This window comes from Pyrgilauda ruficollis, unplaced genomic scaffold, assembly GCF_017590135.1.
Source record: "Pyrgilauda ruficollis isolate IOZ18807 unplaced genomic scaffold, ASM1759013v1 scaffold22, whole genome shotgun sequence".
Classification (NCBI taxonomy): Eukaryota; Metazoa; Chordata; class Aves; order Passeriformes; family Passeridae; genus Pyrgilauda; species Pyrgilauda ruficollis.
In genome coordinates, this window is record NW_024521428.1 from 3,519,186 (window position 1) to 3,543,899 (window position 24,714).

The 24,714-nt window shown below is 42.0% G+C and overlaps 1 protein-coding gene across 4 annotated transcripts in view; it reads left to right on the forward strand.

Moving 5' to 3' along the window:
• Positions 1 to 24,345, forward strand: part of TBC1D8 (TBC1 domain family member 8) — a 49,059-nt gene extending 24,714 nt beyond the window's left edge. For 2 of the 4 annotated variants that reach the window (XM_041468416.1, XM_041468418.1), the window contains exons 6-20: positions 6,772 to 6,979; positions 8,128 to 8,322; positions 9,543 to 9,725; positions 10,103 to 10,253; positions 11,288 to 11,502; positions 12,316 to 12,433; positions 16,500 to 16,785; positions 17,268 to 17,397; positions 17,676 to 17,774; positions 18,288 to 18,356; positions 19,686 to 19,926; positions 21,159 to 21,224; positions 21,837 to 21,926; positions 22,088 to 22,188; positions 23,392 to 24,345. In XM_041468416.1, coding sequence (XP_041324350.1) covers positions 6,772 to 6,979; positions 8,128 to 8,322; positions 9,543 to 9,725; positions 10,103 to 10,253; positions 11,288 to 11,502; positions 12,316 to 12,433; positions 16,500 to 16,785; positions 17,268 to 17,397; positions 17,676 to 17,774; positions 18,288 to 18,356; positions 19,686 to 19,926; positions 21,159 to 21,224; positions 21,837 to 21,926; positions 22,088 to 22,188; positions 23,392 to 23,850 — 2,611 coding nt within the window. In that variant the 3' untranslated portion in view covers positions 23,851 to 24,345. The remainder of the gene's footprint in view (positions 1 to 6,771; positions 6,980 to 8,127; positions 8,323 to 9,542; positions 9,726 to 10,102; positions 10,254 to 11,287; positions 11,503 to 12,315; positions 12,434 to 16,499; positions 16,786 to 17,267; positions 17,398 to 17,675; positions 17,775 to 18,287; positions 18,357 to 19,685; positions 19,927 to 21,158; positions 21,225 to 21,836; positions 21,927 to 22,087; positions 22,189 to 23,391) is intronic. The other 2 variants (XM_041468417.1, XM_041468419.1) reach the window with 2 other exon arrangements.
• Positions 24,346 to 24,714: the final 369 nt, after the last annotated feature.

Consider the following 24,714-nt stretch of genomic DNA (forward strand, 5'->3'; position numbering starts at 1 on the left):
ATCTCCTCTTGAATCATGCCCTTTCCTGCTCTTCCTTCCTCTCCCTCTGCCAGGGGCATGAAAGGAATCACCCAGGTGTTGCTTCCTGACTAAAACATAAGGAATGCATGGTATCATTTCCCAAAAAAGAGAGACCAGTAGCCATTTTATTGTTTCTGAAGGACATTTTGTACAGTTTCTGAGGGACATTTTGTACGGTGGTGGTGGGCCTGTACCTCAGCTAAACACTTCTGCAAAATTTCATAATGGAGTTTAAAACAATAAAATAGACTTCCTCTGCAATTTCATATGTACACACAGTAAGGAAAATCAGTGACACCAGGATTTCATCATTGAAGAATTTGCTTCAGGTAATACAGTGGTGAGCAACCATAAACTTCTTTGCAGGCTTTTTTAATAACGAGGGTTCCTTGGAATACAAGAGTTTGTATACCAACCAATTGGTAATACCATTGTTTTTACACTATGTGTGTAACTGGGGTTTTTTAACATTGTAGGCTTTTGGCTCAAGAGATGTAGGGATGTGTACTTTAGCATATGTACAATATGGCTGTGGTAGGTTGTATTTCAGCCCCTTTCCATGGTTTACCATTTTATGTTCCTCCTGCTTTTGGGCTGAAAAATTAGATGCAAGAAGAGAGATCCGGATGAGATGTAACAAAAACCTGGGGGGAGATGTTTTTCAGCATCTACCAGTTTTTGTCATTTTCATTTCCCAAAATAGTCTTTGAAGCAGGGTTACTAACTGAATGGAAGGAAAGTAAAATTACAGTTGTAAAGAAAAATATAAGCTTAGTTATATGCTATAAAAAGGGGCTCTCAGGGAATCCTCTTGTAAGTACCTTGTGGCATTTTTGAAAAGTAATGTGTCCATTAGTGGTCCAGCAGCAAAAACCATCCCACATACTTATTCAAAGAGGTTCTCTCTCTCCTTCCCTCCAGCTGAAGAAGAAAAAAGAAAGTAAAAGGAACAGAGGGAGAAGGAGGGAGAAAAATATATTTACTGGAGATTTCCTGGTCAAGATGTTCTCTTACCTGTGCAGTGGCTTGGGATGGCGAGGAAGATACCAAAATCCCATTTCTTCTGCATGAATTAGGTAGTGGTTGGATAAGTTGCTGTTTCTGGTGCCCTTTGTCCCACTTCAGCAACCACTTTGATGTAAGGTGATTAAGCAAGACTGTAGTTTGAATAGTGGATAAACTGGTTTGTAGTGTTAACTGTGTTTTGGGGGGAGATGTTTTACTTTTTTGGTGTGTGAAGTTTTGGCTGCTGTTTTTTTTTTTTTTTACTTTTTTGGTGCGTGAAGTTTTGGCTGCTGTTTTTTTTTCTTTAAGCCATTTTAGTACTACAAGAGCAATTACTTTCCTCTCAACACGTTCCCTCTAATTGTTATTGCTTTAAGCCATTTTAATACTACAAGAGCAATTACTTTCCTCTCAACACGTTCCCTCTAATTGTTATTGTTAATTCTTGTACGTGATTTGGAAGCAAATAATAATCTATGAAAATGAAAGCAGACATACACATCATTGGAACTATTCCAGCTCTGACAAATTAATGAAAGTATTGTAGATGTCTTGTGTTTGCTAGGCTTTCTTTTGTGAGAGGCTTGTTTCAATATATTTATTTAAAAAAAATACATTTTCAGTACTGTCATGATCTGTATATTCTACAGCCTGAAAACCATAAACGTTTGCTATTCCTGAGGCTTTTAGGGTCATTTTACTGAGCAGTGGAGGGATGAGACTCAGAGAGGCCATGGGATTAGGCCCACAGTTTATGACATAAATTATACCCTAGCCAGAGTCAAATAAGTCAGTATGCAATTTTTTGTGCTGTTTAATGAAATGATTAAGCCCAGAACAATGAATTATGAAGGGATTAATGGCAATGGAGGTAATTGTCATGAAAAGCAAAGTGTTTGGTACCTACAAATGCCATTTCTTGTAGACATATGTATGTGCCATACAATTTTACTGGAACACATATGGTAACTGTTGTTTTTTTTTTTTAAAGAAGGTTGCAGCAGTTTCTGGTATAGGTTTCTTGTACTTCTAATTTCCATCTCTGTCAGGATGTAAAACCCATTACATTTCTCAAATGTAGTGAGAAATTCTCCAGAGCAGAACCCACAATTTAAAAGCTTTAGTGCTGGTATAAGTAAGGTTTCAACAGTGTGATATGTTTTCCCAGGCCCTAACCACATCAGTTTTTTTTCTTCATGTTTAACTCTGAATTACCAATGAGAATGACTTTGCTTCATGTGAAGGCAAAGAAGGTTGTTAACACTGATCTAAGCTCAATGGAAACTGTTTGAAGTATCCTGAGTAATAAATGTCGCTTCAATCTGCATTTATTCCTTCAGAGAGAGAATCTGAGAATGCTTTAAACCTTGATCCACAAGTAGAATGTGACTAGAAAAAACTTCCTTTTATTGCATTTCTGTAGCCAAAGGTAGGGTTTGGGTTATCTCTTTGTGATTGCCTAATGTGTTTTTTAGGATTTGCAGTAATGGGCATATCAGGATTCATACCAGTACTTCACTGTTCTGTCACTTAGAAGTCTGAGGTCTAACTTGAGTCTTACGCATTTTTTTGGGTCTGTCACTTTTTGTTCTACCCACTATTATTGGAGAGATCAGAAGTGCTCATTTTCTGTAGAGCACTTGGTGCTCACTTAGAGCAATCATTTGTGTGTTTGGGGGTTGATGTGGATCTTCTTTTTCTTTTTTTTTTTTTTTTTTTTTTGGTAAGCTGCACTGCCCTACTTCCACCAGGGGTTTCTTATCAGTGTGGATTTTAGCCATTCTGGTCGCTCTTCTCTGGACTTCCATCACTGATGCTGTGTGGGGGCAGGCGTGCAGTGGTGGGATATAGAATTGCCCCAGAAGCCTTGCAGTTCTGGGACTGCTGTGCTGCATCTTGGTGGCCATGAGCTTCTGCAGCCCAGCCAGTGTTCCTCTTCCTCCTGTGAGCATGAGGCTGTTGCCTCTTGCTCACCTTGTGTTCCTGTGTAACCCCAAGGGATGGCTCCTGGTGGAGTTCATCTGTCTCTGTGCTGCATTTGTGAAGCTTACGATGTACAGCTGAAAATATTAGTAATGCTTTTTTTTTCTACAACATCCCTTAAATTTATGAATATAAATCTGAATCTGATCCTATTGTTATGTTCATTAGCCTCCACCAGCCTTGCATCAAGTGTAGGTTTAGTGAAAAGCTCTTGATCCATCATACAGGTTGCTAATGAAGACTTTGAACAGAAGCTAATCTAGGACAGATTCCCAAGGGGGATCCTCTTGATACAACCTTCTAATTTATTAGAAAGTCCTGAAGGGTTTGTTTTGAGGTACTCTTTTTTAACTGTCTTGGTATAACAGTTTGCCACTTTTAGTTTAATTAGTTCCATGAGAGGATATATCAAGACTTCCATAAATTTTGGTTAAAACATTCATTGCAACTCCTTCATCTACAAGTCTAGTGTTCCTGCTGTGTAAGGGAATGATGTTCAGTTTACATGTGTCCTGACAAGTCCATGTTGGCTTTTCTCAGATAACATCTCCTGACTTGCTTATAAGAAGCCTTTCTTCCCACATGAATTTAGCAGTTCTTCTAAAAAACAAGACATATATTGTTGGATGTGTTATTTGCAAAGTATCTTACTTTCTGGAGTCTCAGTAGTAAGAAGAATCTAGTAATCTGTCTCTTGAAGCAAGAGGTCAGCAAGGCTGTTTAGATTTTAGATAGGCAACAAGTGACTCAGCAGAGCTAAAATCTTGCCAAGTTGGCTTCTGCTGGATTTAAAGCACAGAAACACATTTGACAGTGAGGACAGCATTTTAAGCATCCAGATGCTTTTAGGCATTTTGTTAGTCTTGTGTGTGTAATTCCTTTAATTTAAAGCTCTTGGAAGGTAACATGGGGGTCATGCCCAAGGAGTTATTGCAGCTCAGGCTTGCCGTTCACTTTGAAGTGCTCGAGTTGGAGGCAGTCCATGATGCCATAACATGCAAGTTGGGAGCTGCACTCAGAAGGAATTGCTGAGTTTTTTGAAAAGTAGGGAACAAGACAGTTGCATCTTGTTGCATTTTATTCTTCTGATGCTTGTGTAAATACTCAATAAACATTATTTTTATATAATGATAGCTTTCCTTTTTTTAGTTAAGTACCACTCAGTATGCTGCATTTGCTGAAAAACCAAACTGACTTGGAAATAGTTCAGCGAGAGCAGAAATTTTCAAACAGGTAGGGGTGCAAGTAGAAAGGTTGCATTTCTGTTTGGTGTTGGAGGTCTTGTGAAACTCTAAATGGAAGCTGTGGGACTTGGTGACGTGGGCCATCTTTGTTGTATCATATTTAAACAATTGCCTGTCTTGTTTTAGGAGCTAAATTTGTTTGTGGGTTTTTTAGAGTTGTTGGGTTGGGGTTTTTTTAACCAACTCTAATTTTGTTTGGCTGTGTTTATGAAGGGAAACCCTTAAGCCCTAGAATTTGCTTGCTTAACAGGAATATATTCTTGGTGTTCAACTTCAGAATAAAACCTCTTGTTTGAACCCACAGTGGTAGGTGCTGACAGCATCTTGTCCCTCTGCTACCATTTTTTGTTCCGGGATCCCTCCTCCAAGCATGCTGGCCCATTTCAGCACTTGTTTCTGGGGCAGCCCTGGCTGTGGTGTGTTCTCTGTGGTGTCCCTGTGTGACTGTGTGTGAGTCATGGGGGGACAGGCAGTTCCAGGGATGTTGGAATTGGCAGCCTTCCACGGGTGAGTGGGGGTGGATACAGTGCTGGTGAATTTACTGAGTTTCAGATGTGATTAATGTCATTCTTCTTCAGCTTAGAATCCTGTGGTTTGTTGTCGGAAAGACCCTGCATGTGGAGCCCACAGCCCCAAGGAATGCAGGAAAATCCTGAAAACTCACAAGCTTCAGATTTTGGAGCATAGGAAACAAGTCAGATCTTAAATAACAGACAATACATGCCTCAACAGAGGTCCCACTCTTCTGTATAGAGCCTCTTGCACATAAAGGCTGAGAAATCTTCACAACTGAGTAGATGCTGGGGGGCTCTTACCTTGCAGCACGATAGCAGGAGAGCACAGCTCTACCAGACCTGACTGCAGATGCTATCAGCAGCATTCATCTGTGCTGTGCAGAAATGGAAAATATTTTAGTGGTGAGTTAACTAGGAGGCATATCCTGATCCAGCTTTGTCACAATAGTAGATCGCTGCAGGCACTTACCAGAGTTACTCTTGCTGTGGAATTTTAGCTCAGGAGCAACCTTTTTGTCTTTCTTCACACAGAGGGTTTCCCTTTGTTCTATGTGAAAAAACAGGAGACTATTTGTCTGCTTTCTTTGGATAATATTATTAAGGAAGATAATGCTTGAGAAGGAAACAGGAGCTGAACGCTGGTTGAGCGCATTTTGTCTTTTCTGTTGCTTGCAGGTACAGATCCTCCCTTCTCAGGTCTCAGTTTGTTCTGGATTGTCTTCCTCCCTGTTTCACTGTTTCCCTGTTTTTCTATGGATTAAACTAAACTAAAACACCCAAAACCCAAACAAACAATTTATTTACTTATCGAGGCAGTGACTTCATTTGTCTCAACGTATATTTTAACAGGGAACAGGGCTGGGGTAGAGGGAAGGTGTCTGCAGAAGAGGTGGGTGAAGGAAGGAGTGGAGAGGGAATTTACAGCACCAAGGTACCACTCCCTGTTGTGCTTCAGCCCACGCTTTAAATTCTTTCAGAGGCACAAAATAAAGCGCTTTTTTTCCCTTTTTTTTCTTTTCCCTAAGGTGAATCATGCTTGGAAAAATTTACTTGTATTAAAGAAAATCATGGAATTTAAGGCCTAATGTTTCTGGAGCTGCTGTTGGTGAGCTAATAGCCATGGCCTGTTTATAATGTAATTGCATAGTTCTCTAGAATACTGCAGGCTTCTTCATAAGAAAGGAGAAGAAAAATAAGTCCCCAAAGCCTAGTCTGTATAACCATGGCTCAGTAATGAAAGTTTCATTTATTTAAACTTTTCTCTTCACACAAATGTGGATGGGTGGCTGGAAGGAGGCAAAGTTCAAACTGAGTGTGGCTGGTGCTGTTATTCCCAGCTGTCTGTAAGTGACTTGAAACTGTTCTGCATTTTGAAACTGTTCTGTGGGCTCTCTGAGGCTGATACCTTTGCAAATTAAGGATTCCATCGTGTAAATGCCACCATCATTAACACTTCTATTACTGACCACTTTGGAAGTAGTCATTGAGCAAATGCATTACTTTTGGGTGCAGGTGCAAGTCCCTAGGGTGATGTTGGTAATGCTGCTGTGAAGGGAAACAAGGAACATTAGGCTAATCTCCCTTGCTCAATATATGTTCAGCTGATGAAAGATTTAGTTGTCTCCTGGGCACTGAAATTTGTAACTCTTGGAGTCTGTAAAGTCATACAGCAGCCATAGAAAATGCATGGTTAAAAAATAATGTAAAAAACCCCCAAACCACCAAAACAGCTGATTCAAATTAGTGTCCTTTCCCTTCCCAGTTACTATACTAGTTGCTTTTGACCTTATTGTTAAACAAGCAGTTATTGATATGTTTCCCTTTTAACATATTCCAAAGTTGCTTGTACAGTGCTCTGTTCACATAGGCACTGAAGATTGCTGTGCGTGGTGGTTTTATTCTGTATTCCTAGCTCTTGGTGAGGCCAACAAGAAAAGTTAACCACATGCTGCATGTCCTGGCTTTCGGGATCTTGTGATTCGTTCTTGCTGCTTTTTCTTAAGGGATCTTGAAGCCAGAGCACAGAATGAATTCTTTCGGGCCTTCTTCAGATTGCCCAGGAAGGAGAAGCTGCACGAAGTTGTGGACTGCTCTCTCTGGACACCGTTCAGTCGCTGTCACACAGCGGGGACAATGTACACTTCAGACAGTTATATCTGTTTTGCCAGTAAAGAAAATGGCTGCTGCACTGTTATCATCCCACTTAGAGAGGTAGAGTTTTTTGTTTGTTTAATTTTGGGTCCTTATCTGCCTTTTTCTACCCTAAGCCTCTGCTGTCACTTGACTTAGCTTCACAAAGTATTGCTTGATGAAAAAGAGTAGGATGTTTGTGTGTATCCTGCCTACAGGATTGTTGTGCAACTTGTTCTGGGACTCACTAGGGCCTGAGCTCCTAAAAATATGGGTGATTCAAAACTATCCTCAAAGTGAAGTATGGACAGGTAATGCAGCAGGACAGAACACTGCAAAACCAGAATCTGCTTGGCTCAAGACTTGGACAGGGCTCCCCTCCCAGCTCCACAAACATGAACATCCAGCTTTGATGTTGATAGAGACTGGCTTGGACCCATTCCAGCAATGCAAAAGCGTCCTAGCCTGGGATCAGCACAGGTGTTGAGCTCTCCCTGCATAGAAAGCCTTTAACAGTATTGTGGATACTTAGCCAAGCTGTAGGGCAGAGAGAAAGAGAAGTTGATGGGCTGACAAATTTCCATGAATCAAGAGACAAGTTTAAATGGAGGGAGAGCACAAGGGAAGGTGGTGGGAGTAGAACAGGAGAAGGAAGCTGTCAGCTAACACCTGCCTTATCTGCAGTGAATACAAGGCTGTTATGATCTCTTAATTAAAGCTTTCCTTTCATCCTGGACTAATAATAGAGTAACATCGAAATCATATCTTAAGTGTAGCAACTTACCTTCCACTGTTGCAGAAACAGAAAACAATATGAGAACAGTGTTGTATACTTAATGAAAATTAACAAAACAACTGTTTTTCCCCATCAAAGGTGGGAAAGTAAATTTCCTCCTCCGCACCCAGAATTTGATGAAGTTGATCCTTTTATAAATAATTTTTTTTTAATCACACACCCCTTTCTTATCTTTTCCCTCAGTCTGCTGTTTAGAAGTGGGATGCAAAGTAATTTTGGGAAAAAAAAAGGCATATGGGATACTTTTTGCTTTGAGCTTCTAGAGAGACCATGAACTTCAGGCAGTAGGATGTGTTTGATCAAGGAAAGCCAATATGAATAACCACATTTAAAGCATGCATATGAAATGCTGTGTTTTGGTACACGTAGACAATTTGAATATGTTTTTGTGGATGTGGTGCCTAATGTGTTTTTTGTAATGTCTCTGGAAAAGGTAATCAGTATAGAGAAGATGGAGGACACAAGCCTTCTCCCTAATCCCATCATTGTTAGCGTAAGGAGTAAGACAGCCTTTCAGTTCATTGAGCTGAAGGACCGGGATACTTTGGTGGAGAACCTGCTCCAGAGGTTCAAAGAGGTGAACTCCAGCAACCCATTGCACTGCAACAACTTGCAAAATAACAATCAGGTACCGAACTTTTATTTTATTTTTAATTCAATATGTTTATCCATTATTCCACTGTCCTGTCTTCTGTGGGAGGCCCTCAAATTGATCTTGAGCCAGTGCTTATCTGATGCCACCTTTAAAGACCTGGCTGGTGGGATAGAGGACACTCACAGCATAGTTGTGATTGACATGCTGGGGAGAACAGGGACTGTGATGGGCAGCTGGGTTGTCCTTCAAAGAGACCTCCACAGTTTTGGCGAATGGGTTGATAGAGACCTTGAAGTTCAACAAAAGCAAATGTGAAACCTGGCAAAATAAGCCCGTGTGACAGGAGAGGCTGGGGACTGGCTGGTTGGAGAACAGCTGTGTGGAAAAGGTGGAGGAGTCATGAACAAGTTGAGCCTGTAAGTCAGCTGTGTGCCCTTAAAATGCAGAGGGACAATCTCATATCAGGTTGTACTAGCAGGATTGTAACCAGCAGGTCATGGAATGTTACTATTCCCTTTTATTTAGCAGTTATGAGGCTGATCAGGAGTACTGTGTCCAGGTTTGACTCTGCTCGATTACGCATGAAAAGCATTGATAATTTGGAGTAAGTCTAGTGGAGGGCTATAAGATGGTCAGGGGCTGGAGCACTTTATAAGGAGAGGTGGAGGGAGTAGGGCTTCCTCAGCCAGTGTTCTGCCAAATAGTGGCGAGCTGGAAGATAAAGGCAAACTCTCCTTCGATATGCCAGTTGAAAGACAAGCAGCCACAACTTCAAGGTTTAGCAAGGAAAAATGTGAATAGATAAAAAGAGAGATTTCCCCTCATGGTTAAGCTGAACTGGACCAGGCTGCCCAGAGTGGCAGTGCACTCTTCTTTCTTGGAGCTACTCAACTTGACTGAGTACCAGGGCTGAGGGCTCCTGCTTTGAGCAGGGGATTGAAAACGATAGTCCTCTCCAACCTAAATTGTTCTGTGATTTTGTCTTTCAAATCATAACAGTAGAAGACTGTTGGGTAGCTTGTCATCAAGGATACTTAGAATTGGCTAACAACTTCTGTTTTAAAGTAACAACCCTTTTCCTGACACGCACATGAATGACAATTTGTATAAAGTCTTGAGTAAGACCTTTCCTCCTGAAAGGTGTTAAAGGTTTGGATGCAAAAGGCAAAGGGTAATCGAGCTCTGTCGTGAGGACAGTTGGGGATGTAGTTCTTAGCCTTTTCAGTCATTACCACTTTGATTTGGCATTGCAGAACAGCCTTGCCTTTGGATCCATGAGCATGCTGGGGGATGATGAGCCTGCGTGTCTGGGAACAGAGGCTTCACAAGGGAAAGAGAGAAGTGAATGTGAAAAGGAGAACAATTACTTGCTCAATGCAGAAGCACTAAGGTCAGACTTTCATCAGTCAGGAATGCCAGGCCTTGATTTTGGAAAGGTATGTAACATTTGGGGAAAGCTGTAGGAGATTTAGGTTTTGTTTTTAAAAAAGCTGGGGTTATATTCAGTCAGGATAGATATTTTTAGTAAAATGCACTCTGTATTGGTTGGAGAAGTTAGATACAGCTTTTTTATTTGGTTGGATTTTTTCTTCTCCCTCCCCCCATTTCATTCTGGTGGATATTTATAATTTTTATCCCTGTGTGGTGAATTAGATATGCAAAGTGGGGAAAGTCTAAGTCCCTAGAGCAGACTTCCAATATCCATTGGTAATGGAATACCTTGTGGAATTTCTAATATGTGAATGCTTTTGTTTACCAGTTCTCACATGCACGTGATGTTTTTTTTTTTTTTAATATATGTTCTCATTCCCAGTCTAGGGAGCAAATCAAAGAGAGCCTGTGGGATGACCATTTTGTAGAGTATGGCAGAACCGTGTGCATGTTTCGCACAGAGAAAATCAGAAAACTTGTTGCTATGGGAATTCCTGAATCCTTAAGAGGCAAACTCTGGCTGCTTTTTTCAGGTGGGCATGCTTAGAAATGCTGGCTGTAGGCATCATCTGATTCTGGAGATGGCAAAACATTTGGGCAAGAAATCTCTCAAGGACAATTAAATGTCCTTTACATGGAACCTGTGATACTGCTTAAGGAAAAGACATGATCTGAACTGAACTAATACAGCAAGGAAGTACCCGGATGGATCTGTAAAGGTTTTACCTCAGGATGATATCACACGATGTACAGAAGAATCAAAATAACATCTTTGTAATCTATGTAATTTAAAATTAGCATCATGTTTTCATAAAACAATGTTCATCTTCAAGCAGCAATTAGATTGTAGTGTAAATACTGAGTTAGCCCTTGACAAATCAGATTATTGCAAAATAATGACAATCTCAAAGTTGGCAGACCTGCTCCTGCTTCTCGTTGAGTGTTGGCAGGGCTTACAGAAACTGGAGATGGGAAAAACAACTCATTTCACCGACAGATATGGGAGAGCCAGAATGTTCCTACAGTGTGATCTCAAGTTTAGTCCTTAATCCAGTATATGGCATATTCAGACATGGGTAAATGTGGAGCTTTTCCTCCTTGAAGGATGTGAACAGTGCTGAGTACATTTCTCCCAGTAATATGTGAGGGTGGTGAGACACTTGGAAGGGGTTGCCCAGAGAAGCTGTGGATGCCCCATCTCTAGAAGTGTTCAAGGCCAGGCTGGATGAGGCTTTCAGCAGCCTAGTCTTGTGAAAGGCGTCCCTGCCCACAGCAGGGGGATTGGTATGAGATGATCTTTAACCATTTCTTTCAACCCAAACCAATACTTTCTGCTGAAGGCGTCTTTTGCTCAATCAAGGTGTTCTGAATGATGTTGAGACATGGAAGCTTTGCTAATACTTAGTGTATTCTGCTAGGACTTTGTCTTTTAGCTCTGGATATTCACAGACCTTGGGGAAAACCACCTTGCTTATACCCTTTTGAGCAGTAATTCCCACAACACTTAGGTTTAGCATCGTCCTTATCCATTCCCATCTTCCTCTTTCTCCCTTCCTGCTGCCTTCAGACGCCCAGACAGATCTCGCCTCGCATCCTGGCTACTACGTACATCTGGTGGAGGCATCCATGGGCAAGTGCTGCATGGCAACGGAGGAGATCGAGCGCGACCTGCACCGCTCGCTGCCCGAGCACCCGGCCTTCCAGAGCGAGACGGGGATAGCTGCCCTCAGGAGGGTGCTCACAGCCTACGCGCACAGGAACCCCAAAATAGGATACTGCCAGGTGAGAAATTCCCAGCGGGATTATGCTCCCTGCTGCTTCTTCCCCTTCTTCCCTCTCTCTGTTGTTCTCTTAGGAGTGCTCTTAATGGCGCTTTTTATAAATAAAGACCTTTTAGTTGGAAAAGTACATAATTTTAGATATTAAATGTCATTTTTCCTTGGAAAACGGCTACATAGTCTCACCAAAAGGCTCTGTTCTATCAACGATATTCCTTCAACATTTTGCAAACTGCATTTATAGTTACAGGAAGGGAAAAAATTGTTTCTGATGCTTCTGTTTGTTGAAAAGGGCATTTCTTGGACAATAGTTGGAAGCAGTGCAGGGTGAATTGGCCTGCACAGATGAGATTTTATGTAGTGCACTGGGGCACAGGCTTAATGAACCTTTCTGCCACTTTCTTCCAAAACTGATGATAAATGATGAAAGTAGTTTGTCTAGCTGGTCGGCTCCCTGAATTCTGATTAACATCAGAGTAGTCCTGATACTAGAATAGGGGCAGTAAAAGCAGCCCCAAAACATCTTGCAGTATCAGTTATCTGCTTTGTATCTTGGCAAATCTGGTACTGTGCTTTTCTCCATTGTTTCCTGTTGCTCTTATGAAAAGCAGTTTACATAAGCTTGGAAAACTTGCTATGCCTGTAGGTTGCAATTATGTATTTGCTGTCCATTCTCTCTTTTTCTTGCTGTTTTTTTTCTTAGCTCTTTACATCCTGTTAGGCTACTTTTCTTTCTGTAAAAATAGCCACAGTTGAGCTTTTGTCAGTAGGATTTGCTGTCACTAACAAATTCCATTTTCTTCTTTGCCCTTGTAAGTCTATGAATATTTTGACCTCCGTGTTGCTGCTGTATGCCAAAGAGGAAGAAGCCTTTTGGCTGCTGGTTGCTGTGTGTGAGCGGATGCTGCCGGATTACTTCAACCACCGAGTGATAGGTGAGCTCATGTTCGTTGTCCTGCGCGCTGGGAAGGGGCAGCCATATGGCACAGGGGTGGGGAAAATGCTCAGGGTCAGCTGGGGTCCAGACCCCATGGGTGAGGTGCTCCATCTACTTGTGTGGTGTGCAGGGACAGCAGCAGTGGCTGCTCAGATTCCAGCCGGGGTTGGTTTTGGTCTGAGAGGTTTGAGCTGCACGATCTGTAAATACGTGCTCAACTTCACAGTTTTCTTTCTTTCCTGTTGGTCAGAAGGTGGTGACACTTTGGTCATTACATAAATAGAAGAGCTTGGGGGTCTTGGCTAGGAGTGTGCAGTGTTAGAGACTCAGGCTGTTTAAGATGAACGTAGAAAAGATCTGCTTTGTGATCTGAACTGTCTGAATTGCCTGGCTGCTGGAGCAATGCAGGCTTGCATCTGCGCTAGCCCTTTGTAATGAGAGCTGATACGAGTCCCTCTGCCACCCACTGTGTGTGCTGTGCTCCTCTATAGTGTCAGCATTTGAAAGATTGTTGTGCAGACTGCTTAATGCACAGAAAGAGAGGGGCTAAGCAGTATTTGTTCTTTGCAGTCACTTCCTTCCCTTACAGAAAAAAGCTTTTCCCTTTTTAATGCTAACCTTAGTCTGTAGCTGCAGCATCTGCTGTTACACTCTTCTTGTGGCAAGAAGGGACCAAAGAGGGACCAAAGTCACGTGTGAGGAAGTGAGGATAGGAGCAAATCCCTGGCAGTAGTGGTTCTGGGAGCTAGAAATGGTCTGGGCACTCTTGTGCTGCCTGTCGAGTGGAAAGAGACACTTGAGAAGATTTCCAGTCTTTTCCTTGAAGAATGGGGTTGTCATACCTCCCTCTAGACACTGGGTCACTGCTCAGTTTCTGTCTTGTCACTGAACTGGCAAGAAGGTAAGTTAAAGCTGAGTTATTCCAAAATTTAGCCAGATGCTCAGCATGTTTTGTGATGCTTTGAATGCCACTGGTATTTTCTGCTAGTGGACTGGGCATTGTAACTGTCCCACTTGTCAGAATTTTTCTTCTTGTCTCCAGACATGATTTTAAACTGCTATTTTGATAACTGACTTCCATGTTTGTCCATCTCCTTCCTTGATTAAAAGAGAAACAGCTTTATCACTACTCAAGCATTTTGAGATACCAACAGCGTGCTTTGGATTACTCATAACTTTCTGATGCCTGCTAGGTTATTGCCCTTAAGTAGCATTCTCTGCTACTCACCTGAGTTGTCTCTCCTGGCCAACCATATTCCTCCCTTGAGTTGTTCTTGATTTGTGCTTTGTATCTTGCCTGTCACTTGCCATGGCTGCAGCCTACATTGTGTAAGTGCTGAAAGTTTTGGTTGTCCTGTCTCTCTGTTTTCTGGCCCTCATTTTCCCAAGGAAAGAGGTGTCTCTCTACTGCCATAGCTCACCACAGTGTGAAGAGCCAGGAATTCAGCTTGGAAGGTGCCCTGCTGTCCCTGGCTGAGTGGCACTGGTGCAGTTTTGCAGCATAGTTGCTTCACTGAGCACAATTTCTGGAGCTCTGCTTTACCCTAGAGCTTAACGTGCCCAAATCAGTGCTACTGATCTTCTCCACCCTGCCCCTCCTCTGGTTCCTGTTGCTTGAGTTAGTGTTCTTGGCTCTGCATTTCAGTCAACCTTCTTTTTTGATTTGTAACCAGCTCTTGTCTAAACTTTGTATTGTTTCTTCCTGCATAACACTTCCAAGACCAAACTTGTCCTCTTCGTGCACCCTGCCAATACTGTTTGTCCAAATTTTGATCTCTCAATAACTTTGGCGATCTCTGACCTTGCTGCCCGTCACTGTGCTTTTCCTCTGCAGTGTCAGCCAGTAATCTCTGCAGTCCAAACAGCTACCTAATTAGTGACCTTGGTTATAACAGGCCTTATTAGCTTCCTTTTGTCTCAGACCTTTTCTTTATGACTTTCAAAATTGTCTATTTATTTATATGTGTGTTTAGTTAGTTAGTTAGAATTTTTGCTTCCAAAACTTAGGCAGTTCAGTCCTACTCAGCCTTCTTACTTTCATCTCCTTCCTTCAGCCTTGCCAGCTCTGACCCCTTTCTCAAGCTTTTTTATTATTTCACTGCTTGCAAATGGGAAAAGGTTGCAGGCAGGGCTCCTCCTTCAGGAATTCCCTCCGTCCTTCTCCTCTCTGCAATGCCTAGAGGAAATTATAGGCAGATAGTGCAAGATAGAAACAAGTTGTATATGGGTCAAGAGTGGGTCAGGCATAGCCTATTCACAATTACCATGACTTTTCCATCCCCCGCATAAACCAGCAGGGCATCTTACCCCACTTTACCTATTAGACTGTCATCAACTTGACACTGTAATTCTTGAAACACTGAAAATCTTATATAATTTCTCTGATTTGCCTTTTCAGTCCTGAAGATGCCATTTGTCTTGCATCTAAGGTCATCATTTTTCAAGTGCATGCTCTGGTATTTTCCTACCTCATTATCATCTCATGCTGTAATACAGATTCATTTGCTCAGATTTCATGTTTACTGGGAGCCTAATGAAAAAATAGACAGAAAAGTCCATTTTAATATGTCTGGTTGATTTTCTTCTACAGTTGCAGCACTTACTATAAGAAGATCTGTGAAAGATCTGGGCAGTGTTGCGTGTTCCTTTTAAAGCTCTGGTTTTGCCAGTGCTGTCTCTAAGTTTAGAATGATCTATTTATATATGTCTTGCCTATCTGTCTCTGGCTTCCGTCAAATACCTCTAAATCCAGCTCTGTTTTTTGGGTCTGTGTTAACTATGGCTATTAAATTGTTTGCATTAAGCTTATTAAAAAAAAAAAAAATTGGCCTCTGTTGAGTAACTCCAGTCTGTTTTTCTCCTTTTCTTCAATCTTACAGGAAGCTTTTTCTTCAAAGCATCGTGCTTGATGTATTTCTCAAAAGTGCTTTGGATGTCCATGGGCTTTTCTTTTTGATTCGTGGTGCTGTAATATTTGTTCAGTCACCAGCTGAAGCTCTTTGTGGCCTGATGTGAAAGGTTCTAAGACAGAGAAATGTCATGGCTATTTTTTTCCCTGTGATTTGGATGCAAAGCCAAAAGATGCTGGCTCTCTGCCACAAATTGTCCAGGTTATATTCTGCTTTTGAACAACAGAAGTTTTGAGGGATATATATGTTTCAGCAATTAAAATTGTGTCCTAATATTAGCAGAATATGGACTATAAGAAAGAAATTAAATAACTTGAAAAGAAAGACAAAATAATTGAAAAGCTAACTACATTTTGTATTCAGGAATATTTTTAACTTGCAGTGTCTTTGGTCAAAGCCCTGATGTGGCAAATTTGGTTTGTAGACACAGTCTGCTTCAGTGAGAAGAAACTATTCATTGATTCTGTAACAGCTGCTGACAAAGCAGAACTGAACTGCTAGCTAAACCAGAGCCCAGATCTGCTCCTTTTGGAAAGACTGGTTGGGACAGTTAGGAAATCTTTTATCTGGGCATTGCAGAAATCTTTTGTTCTTTATGTATAGATACTTATGCTTGCAAGTATATATTTGTATCTGTGCATGTACTTTCATGTAAATATTATTCTTCCTGTTTGGTGTGTGTAGGCATATCTGGACTTCCATCCTACATTTTTTCAGTTAGAGCAAAAACTTTGCTGCCCACTTGCTTGACTACATACATCAGAGAGGAATGTGTACTGTCTTATTTTTACAGCATACATCCCAAGTGGAACAATAAAATGCTTTAAGATTGCTTTTGCTAGCACTTAATTATGATGTGCTTTTGTAGCCAAGACCAACAGCTGCTGCTATTGCTATTTCATTGCACCCTAAAGGCACTTAGGAGAATTAACACACTTTTTGCAGAAAGTTGTACAGTAAGGTTTATGGACACAAGGGTTGGGCTGAGATCACAGCAGGAGGATAATGGCATTTTTCATTGTAGATGTGTGTGCACCTTGCCTGTTTAAATTTTAAGAAAGTCTTGCAGTTAACAGTTGACAGCAGTAATTAACTTAAAAAAATATTTTTTTCCTGTGTCAGTCCTGACTAATGCTGTTCCTTTATAACTTGTAGGTGCTCAGGTAGACCAGTCAGTGTTTGAAGAGCTTATAAAAGAGCAACTTCCAGAGCTGGCTGAACATATGAAGGATCTGACAGCCCTAGCTTCCATCTCTCTTTCCTGGTTCCTTACCCTTTTCCTCAGCATCATGCCCCTGGAAAGTGCTGTGAATGTTGTGGATTGCTTCTTCTATGATGGCATCAAAGCCATTTTCCAGCTGGGCTTGGCCATACTGGAAGCCAACGCTGTGGATCTGTGCAACAGCAAGGATGATGGGCAGGCCCTGATGATCCTGAGCAGGTATGGCCGCACAGGAGTGCTCCTTTCTCCTCAGGCTGTTCTGCCCTGAAACAAAGGCATTGCTCAGTGGGCATCAGGGCCCTTCTGTGTCACCCTGCTGCTGCTGCTGTCGCAGTGTCTGCCTTAAACAATGGCTTTGTACGTCGGACGAGATGTCCTGTGAAATTTCCTGGCACTGCCGCGACATGCATCGCCTGCGTCAGTGTGCAATATTTACTGCTGCTCTCCGTGCCTTCCCTAGACTCACGGGCTTCCTGCTCCAGACTTCAAGGAGACAGAAGCTTTCTTCCTTGGGCAGCATTTAGTCATTTGGCTGGCTTGCTGTTCCTCAGATGAGTAATCACAAGGGCATTTTTGAAAAGTCTAGCTTGCCCAAAACTCAATTTATTTCTAAATCTGAGCCATAAGACTTATTTGTGTATTTGAATTGGGAAGAGCACAGTGCAATGTGATCTGTGTTCTTATGCATTTCCTCCCTTCAGGTTTTTAGAGCATGTCAAAAACGAGGAAAGCCCTCTGCCACCTATTGGTAATCACCATGCATTCTTCAGTGACGACCAGGAATCCTCTCCAGTGACTGAAATTGCAAACCTGATTCATGACTCCTATGAGGTAAAATAATTCTTTGTATCTACTAGTCAGTTAAGTTAGAATTTTAAAGAAGAAGGTTGAATTCAGCTTGCATGCTTTGAAAGTTAATACACGTTTACAGATTCCATGACTGAAGTGCTCTCATGCACAAGACTAGGTGTAGTATGAGTACCCAGATTAATTAGAGACTGGGTATGCTTTTTCTTCAAGGTCTCACTGCACTTTAAAAGTGTATTTCCAATTGATACAGGTACCATAAAATGCAGCACAAATAATAAACTTCTGTTCCTCTCTTACAGAAATTTGGAGACCACTCTGTGGAACAGATAGAGCACATGCGCTACAAACACCGGATCCGTGTCCTGCAGAGCCACGAAGATACAACCAAGCAGAATGTGGTGAGCAGGGTATTGTTTTGACTGAGGTAGCTCAGCATTGCCTCTGGAGACACATGGGTTTAGTTTTTAAAAAGGGGCCACCAGGTCTTGAAAAATCATTGCTGACTCTGCAAAAAGCTCTTCCTGGGATGCCGATGGTTTTTCTTTGGCAACCATGTGCATTATTATAGTTTAGAGTGGCTTTAAAGTTCTGAACAGCTGCAGGACTGTCCAGCCCAGCCCCTTGTCTGTGACTGTGGCTGGCCCTTGGCAGTTGCCTGGGGAAGAGGAGAGACAGCACCATGCGATGCGTCCCCAGCCTCTGTGACCTGTAGCTTAGGGACTTCCTGTCTTTGTTTCTAATAGCCCTTGAGGGATTTCTCTTTTCATGGATCTGTCCAACTGGTGAACCTAAAGAAGGGGGAAAGAGCACAAAGATTTTTTAATAGTTGTTTTCAGCTGTTCCACCTAAGGACAACTCATGAATCTGCCTGTGTCAGTGATGTCACTAACATGATTTTCTTTCTTTTTAAGCTTCGAGTTGTCATCCCAGATGTTTCAATTCTTCCTGAAGATTTAGAGGAATTGTATGACTTGTTCAAGGTTGGTCTCCCTGAAAAGCAGGGGATGCACCTCATTGAGGCTTCTTTGGGAGTGACTTCCAGCTGTTGCTTGGCAGTGCAGCACTGACCTCCCGTCCTCTGCGTGGGCTGTGCTCCCTGGGTGGGATCTTGCCATTTTGTCCTTTCTGTGGTTGTTGAAGAGGAGCAGTAAGGTACTGATTCTTTAGAGAACTGCTCCCGAGATTCTTTCTAACTTTCTGCTTGGAAATGGTCCCTGCCTGACATGCTAGGTTCTGTTAACTTTTACATGCAGAATAAACTAAATATTTTGTAGTTGTGCTTATTGGGAACTTGGCAGTGCTTTTAAATCCTGTTCTGTAAATGCTCTTTAAATGCAGACACTCTTCTCCATGGGGAAAAAAAACCCCAAACCCCACAACCTTGTGTCCTTGCCATTTGTTTCAAATTGTCTAATAGGTTCTTTTTGAGGTTTTAAAATTTTTTTTAAACTAAAACCAGTTTCAGTTCCTTTCTGTCAAGCTGATGCTTGATAAAACTTAAAGTTGGATAAAGGACATCTAAGCTTGTACAACTATACTTGATTTAGAGGTCCAAGCTGTAATTATTTCCCTTAATGGATCATTTCTTCTGTGTATTGTTCATAGCCATAAATACTGAGAATATGACTGTGGTATGTTGTTAGTGTTACACAGTTTTGTCACCAAGAGCAGCTCTATCCTGCCTCCATTAGTGGTTGTAAGATGATGCTGCTGGGGCTTGTTCTTCAGTGCTTCCCTCCTGCTCCTCACTGCTGGTTTTGATCTTTGACCAGCCCGCACTCCCCTAATTTCGTTTTCTGGTAGTGGCTCCTTTTTTGTTATTTCCCTTGCTCTCCCAGGAACAGCTTGCTTTGTTGGGACTCTGTTTTGCCGGTCCCTAACAAAAGACTAATGGTACAGTATTGAAATGGAGAGGTCTGAGAGAGAATAAATGTGCATGGCCAAGTCTGTGCTTACTCCATATTTTTTACAGAGGTGACCCTCTGTACCTTTGGATGCTAAGGAACATTCTGGGTCAGATGTGATTTAAACAGAATTTCAGTAGCCCACAGTGAATTTTTTTCAAGAATCTGCCCTGTCTCCTTTCATATTTATTAATTATCCGCCGGGAATTGTGAGAGTGGCTAGCTGCTCTGGTGCAAGATTTGCTTTTTCACACAGGACTGGTCTTGGTATCACTATGACACCTTGCACAGAGCGAATTTCGAGCACCTTACAGCGTAGTTTGATGTGAATGCCTTTTTCTGCTGGTCGTGCTCTCTGCTGCCGCGCCCCGCAACAACCGCTCTCGTGTGTCCGATTTCTCCTAGAGGGAACACTTGATCAGGTGCTACTGGGAAAGCAGGAGCGCGGTGTCGGAGCGCCACGACCCCAGCAGGCCGTACGCCGAGCAGTACCGCATCGACGCCCAGCAGTTCGCCAGCCTCTACCGCCTGCTCTCGCCCTGGACCTGCGGGGAGCACACCGACCTCCTCGCCCACAGGACCTTCCGCCTCCTGGACGAGAACATGGACCGGCTCGTCGAGTTCAAGGGGCTCGCCAGCTGCTTGGGTATCGGCTCACTGCGGGCTGGGCCGGCGGGCAGAGCTGGGGGTGGCACGGGGGGAGACAGGAGTGTTAAAATGCCACCTAACTGGCAGAGAGGCTGGTTTCTACGGCTTGTAATTACCCATATCAGTGACCTTTACTCATTCTTTTGTGTTTCAATCATCTGAAGTCAATTTGATTTAAAAGACAGCACGAGGACATGATTGAATGTTGTATTAGAATATTTGATTTCTCAGACAATAGTAATTTTGTTGAAAATCCTGTATGACTGAAGAATTATACTTGGATCTGCACAGAATGCTAGGAAATCCTCTCTACCAAGTTGTTGCTCTGAGTATGCCTCTGAAATCTCAATGTACCTCTTTGAAACTGCTTTTTGAAGACTTAATCTTACACAGCTGACTGCTGCCTGCCTTGCATGTTGGCAGTAAGCAGAACAAAAAAAAATCTGGCCAGCAATGACTGAGGGCTGTGCTAGTGTTGGTCTTGAGGCCACCAGCTGTCCTAATAGGTGAAACTGCCTGTCCAAAATCTGGCTGAAGAGGAAGTGGCAGATCTCCACTGATGTCTGACCTCAAGTGGAAAAAAATGAAATTCAGAGCTTCAGCAGAAATCAGTGATTTTGTATTCTTTACACTTAGGATTTTTAGATTTTTTTTTATGTGAACACTAAGGCACCCTGTATTCTCTTTTTATTTGATTCTTAGAGGGATACAACTTTTAATTTAAAGCTCTCCACAGTATTTGAGTGCATTTGAAAGTTTAGAATCTAATTTTTACTGGTCATTGAAAATGTGAATTATATTACATGTGAAATAGTTACCTCCTTTGGGCTTACTCTATAGAACAGCAGTAAGAGCTGAAGGGGAGAAATACTAAGAATATGATGTTCCCAACATTATCTGTCTCCCATCTCTCACATTTCTGTAAATCTGTGGCAGCAAGCAGCCTTTACTAGATTCCCTGCCCTCCTCCTCAGTGATGATTTTTAAATGGTGCTGAAGCTCCACAGGGTGAGGTCCTCCCAGTCTGTTTCACAAGAACAAAGACCAAAACAGATGGCTGTCACCTGCTATTCCTCACTGACAGGCACAACCTGAAGTTACACACTGGCCATATGTTTATTGTCCATGTAAACAATTATCCTTTGTGCACAGAGACATGCCTGATTTATTTTAAACTGTGGAAGTAAATGCTCTGGTTCACTTCCTTCTTGTTCTTTATTTTCCTTGCAGATGTTATGTATAATGGAGAAATGAATGAAAAGATAAAGTTACTATATAAGCTGCATATCCCACCAGGTAAGAAATCTGAAAGGAAATGAATAACTCAGTTTCCTAAAAAAATCTCTTGATTTTGGGAAAAAGCTGCTTAATGAAGAACCCCATCTTGCTTCCTTCCAGCTGGGAGCACACAGGATGTGCATTTGTAGTTATACTCACTGCATTTTACAAATTACTCCATTAATTACAAACGGAACCTTTTTGGATGAAATGTATAGATTACAGTGTCAAAGCTCACACATCTGTTGCATTCAGAGATCTTTTGCAGGCAATTACATGGTTACTTCCAGACAAAATACAAACTGAAGTAACATTTTTTAATGGCTTGTAGTCCATGCACAGTAGAGATCTCCTTGTATATATTGATCAGTTTTGATTAGGTGACAAAATTCTGTGGTACTTTCTCTGTGCAAAGTTTCTAATTAAGTGTGCAGTTCTTGGCAAGCTTCCAAGTGCAGCACCAGTCTTACAGGAACATAATTGTACAGTATGATTTAATGAAGTACCTGAAAGCATTTGCAAAACATCTCTGCACAAGTACTTCGCTTTCTTCAAGTGTGTAAATTTTAGAAAAATAAATAACCATCATGCTGAATTCAGAGGGTTGAATTTGTCACATTTCTTGGATAGCTCTCACAGAAAATGAACGAGACAGCCAGTCACCATTAAAGAATCCTTTGCTGTCAACATCAAGACCACTGGTCATTGGAAAATCAAACGGTATGTCCAGAATGGTTCTCTCATGTGAGTGTATGAGATAACCAACTTTCCACTTGTGATCCCTCCCATGTTATCTCTGCTCTCTGGGGTTTATTTTGAAATGTAAATTTACTCCAGTGACTTGAAAATTAATTATCCTTTTTATGTCTGCTCCAAAAAAGGTGATGCAGTAGATTACCAAAAGCAATTGAAGCAGATGCTGAAGGATCTAGCCAAAGAAAAGGATACTAAAACTGAAAAGGAATTGCCAAAAATGAGCCAGGTATGTACCTTAGAGGCTGTACTGTTTTTAAAGAAGTGTACTCAGAATGAAATTATTGAATTCAACTTCAGCCTGAACTTGGATTCAGTCCTTCAGGCATTGAGGATTGGGCTCCTCTGATCCAGGGAGCAGGTGCTTAAAAACTTTCACTGTCAAAAAACTACCTTCCTAGCAGTTGCCTCTGCCCAGACTGGCTGGTAGATAGAATTTCAGACTCACCCTCATCTGCAGCAGAATATGCAAGCAAACAGGTTTATGCAGGCTGGAAAAAGGCCTCCTCCTAAGCCAAAGAATTCCCAAGAATGCACATTTTTGTTCTGTCTTGTCATACCTGCTCTGCACCAAAGCAGTAACTTCTTAGTCCGCCACACCTGGACCTTGCCCTGTCTTAGCCAAACACTGACTGGAACTTCAGGAAGACAGCTGAAGGCTGTCACAGTCTGTTTCCTAATGCCAGTAGCTTTCTGTGTTAGTATAAGGAAAGCTACTGCAGGGAAAAGGGCCCCATACTAATAAAACAAATGTACACACATACAAAGAAAGATGGGACTGCCCCCAGAATCCCTTCTGTGCTTGTGTTGCTAAATGAAGTTTTAAATGGGTGGCACGTACCTAGCCTGTCAGCTCTGCATGATCTCATCAAGGCATGATCTCATTAACTTAAGTTCCAACTGAGGGATCACAACTTCCCCAACAGGATAGATGGAGAGATCCTCTCTAGCCTGACAACCACTGGAAATGGGTGAGCAAGGGAGACAGAAAGGAGCTGGGCAGGGAAGATCTCCGAATTGTTCTAGAAGAGCTGAGGAAGAGGGGAGAGAAACAGAAGGGAAGTTTTGCCTGCAGGCCTGTGGATGGCTACTTTGGTTGTAACCCACTCTGTGTAGCAGCCACCAATAAGGGATTTCCCCTTGCCTCGTCTCTCACTTGCCTGTAGATCATCTGGCCGGTCCTGATTTCCTTCAGGGTATCAAAATACTTCACTGCCCTCTTCCTTCTTTGATTTCAGCATAGGGTTTCCTAGCACCACTGGGGGTTGAAATCCTTTCTCTAACAGTTTTTAGAAGGGCAGAAATTATAAAAGGACATACAAATGTACACAGCATTCCACCTGCCCTGGCACTACTGTGCCCCACCTGACTCCTGCAGTGATCCTTAGCGTGGCTGTTCAGGACTTTGATGCTGGTTTTTCATCCTTTACAGAAGGAGTTCATTCAGTTCTGCAAAACGTTGTATAGCATGTTTCATGAAGATCCAGAGGAGAACGATTTGTATCAAGCCATTGCCACTGTGACCACACTGTTACTTCAGATTGGAGAAGTAGGACAAAGGAGCATCAGCTTGGGGAGCGGGTCAGATGAGTTCACCGAGGACTTACAGCCCGAGGCCTCTGCTTCAGACCAGGATGCTGTTTTTACTGACACTGTGAAGACCCCTCACAAAGACTCTCAACCTTCACCTGTGACTGAAGGGGACTGGAGTGTCTCCTTTGAACATATTTTAGCCTCCCTCTTGACTGAACAATCATTAGTTAACTTCTTTGAAAAACCCTTAGAACTGAAACCAAAGCTTGAGAATGCAAAGCTAAATCAATACAGTCTCAGAACAAATGGAATGAGCTGCCAGTCACGGAGTGAACTTGCAAAACCAAGCATGCAGTAGCAGCAAACATATCAAAAATGAAATGCACTGAAATTATGCCAAAGGACATACTGTAAAAGGCTTGCTGTTGGCAGTGGACTTCTGGTATCCAATTTGTTGGGTCTGTGGTTTTCAGTTTAAGAGCTTTAAAAGCTAAAAGGGTGTTTAGGTTTGTTTTGTGCCATTGACTTATTATGTTCTTGTTTTGAATGTAAAAGGAAACATCTGTCTACAGTGTGAAGAACTGAAGCCCTCTTCTGCACTGGGAGAACAGAGGCTGGCTCCAGTTGTCTTTCTTTAAGCAGGGGAAAACACTCCTCATCTGCTGTCCAAGTTTGTTTTGGTTGCCTTTTTTTGCACTAATACTGAGAACTGTTTCAATGCTGGTAATTGAAACTATTTTAATATATTTGATTGTATTCCAATTTTTATGTCTTGCTGAAATGTTAAGTGTACATGGACTGTGCTTCTGATGTTGGTCTGTGAAAATACGCACTTTTCAATAAACCCTTTTTGTACAAGACTGGCATTGACAGTATTTACTGGTTTAGGGAAGCTAAGTGCCTCTAGTCCCTACTGCTTTCTTTAAACAAATACCCTGAAGTAGCATGATCACAATTACTTCACTCATCAACACCCTGTTTCTATGCTGTACACAGAGCTGCTTTGGGAGAAGCCTACTGAGTTCTGCCTAAGAAAGAGGCCAGTGGGACACCTCACCCACATGAGATTACACACATAAAATACCAATCTAGCAGTTTTGGTTGAGTTTTTCTTGTTTTGTTTTGAAACAAACTGAACTTAAAATACCTGTGTAAAGGCTCTTTAATACCCAGAACGAAACAAACACACCACAACTCTGCCACCCACAAAGAACATTTGAAT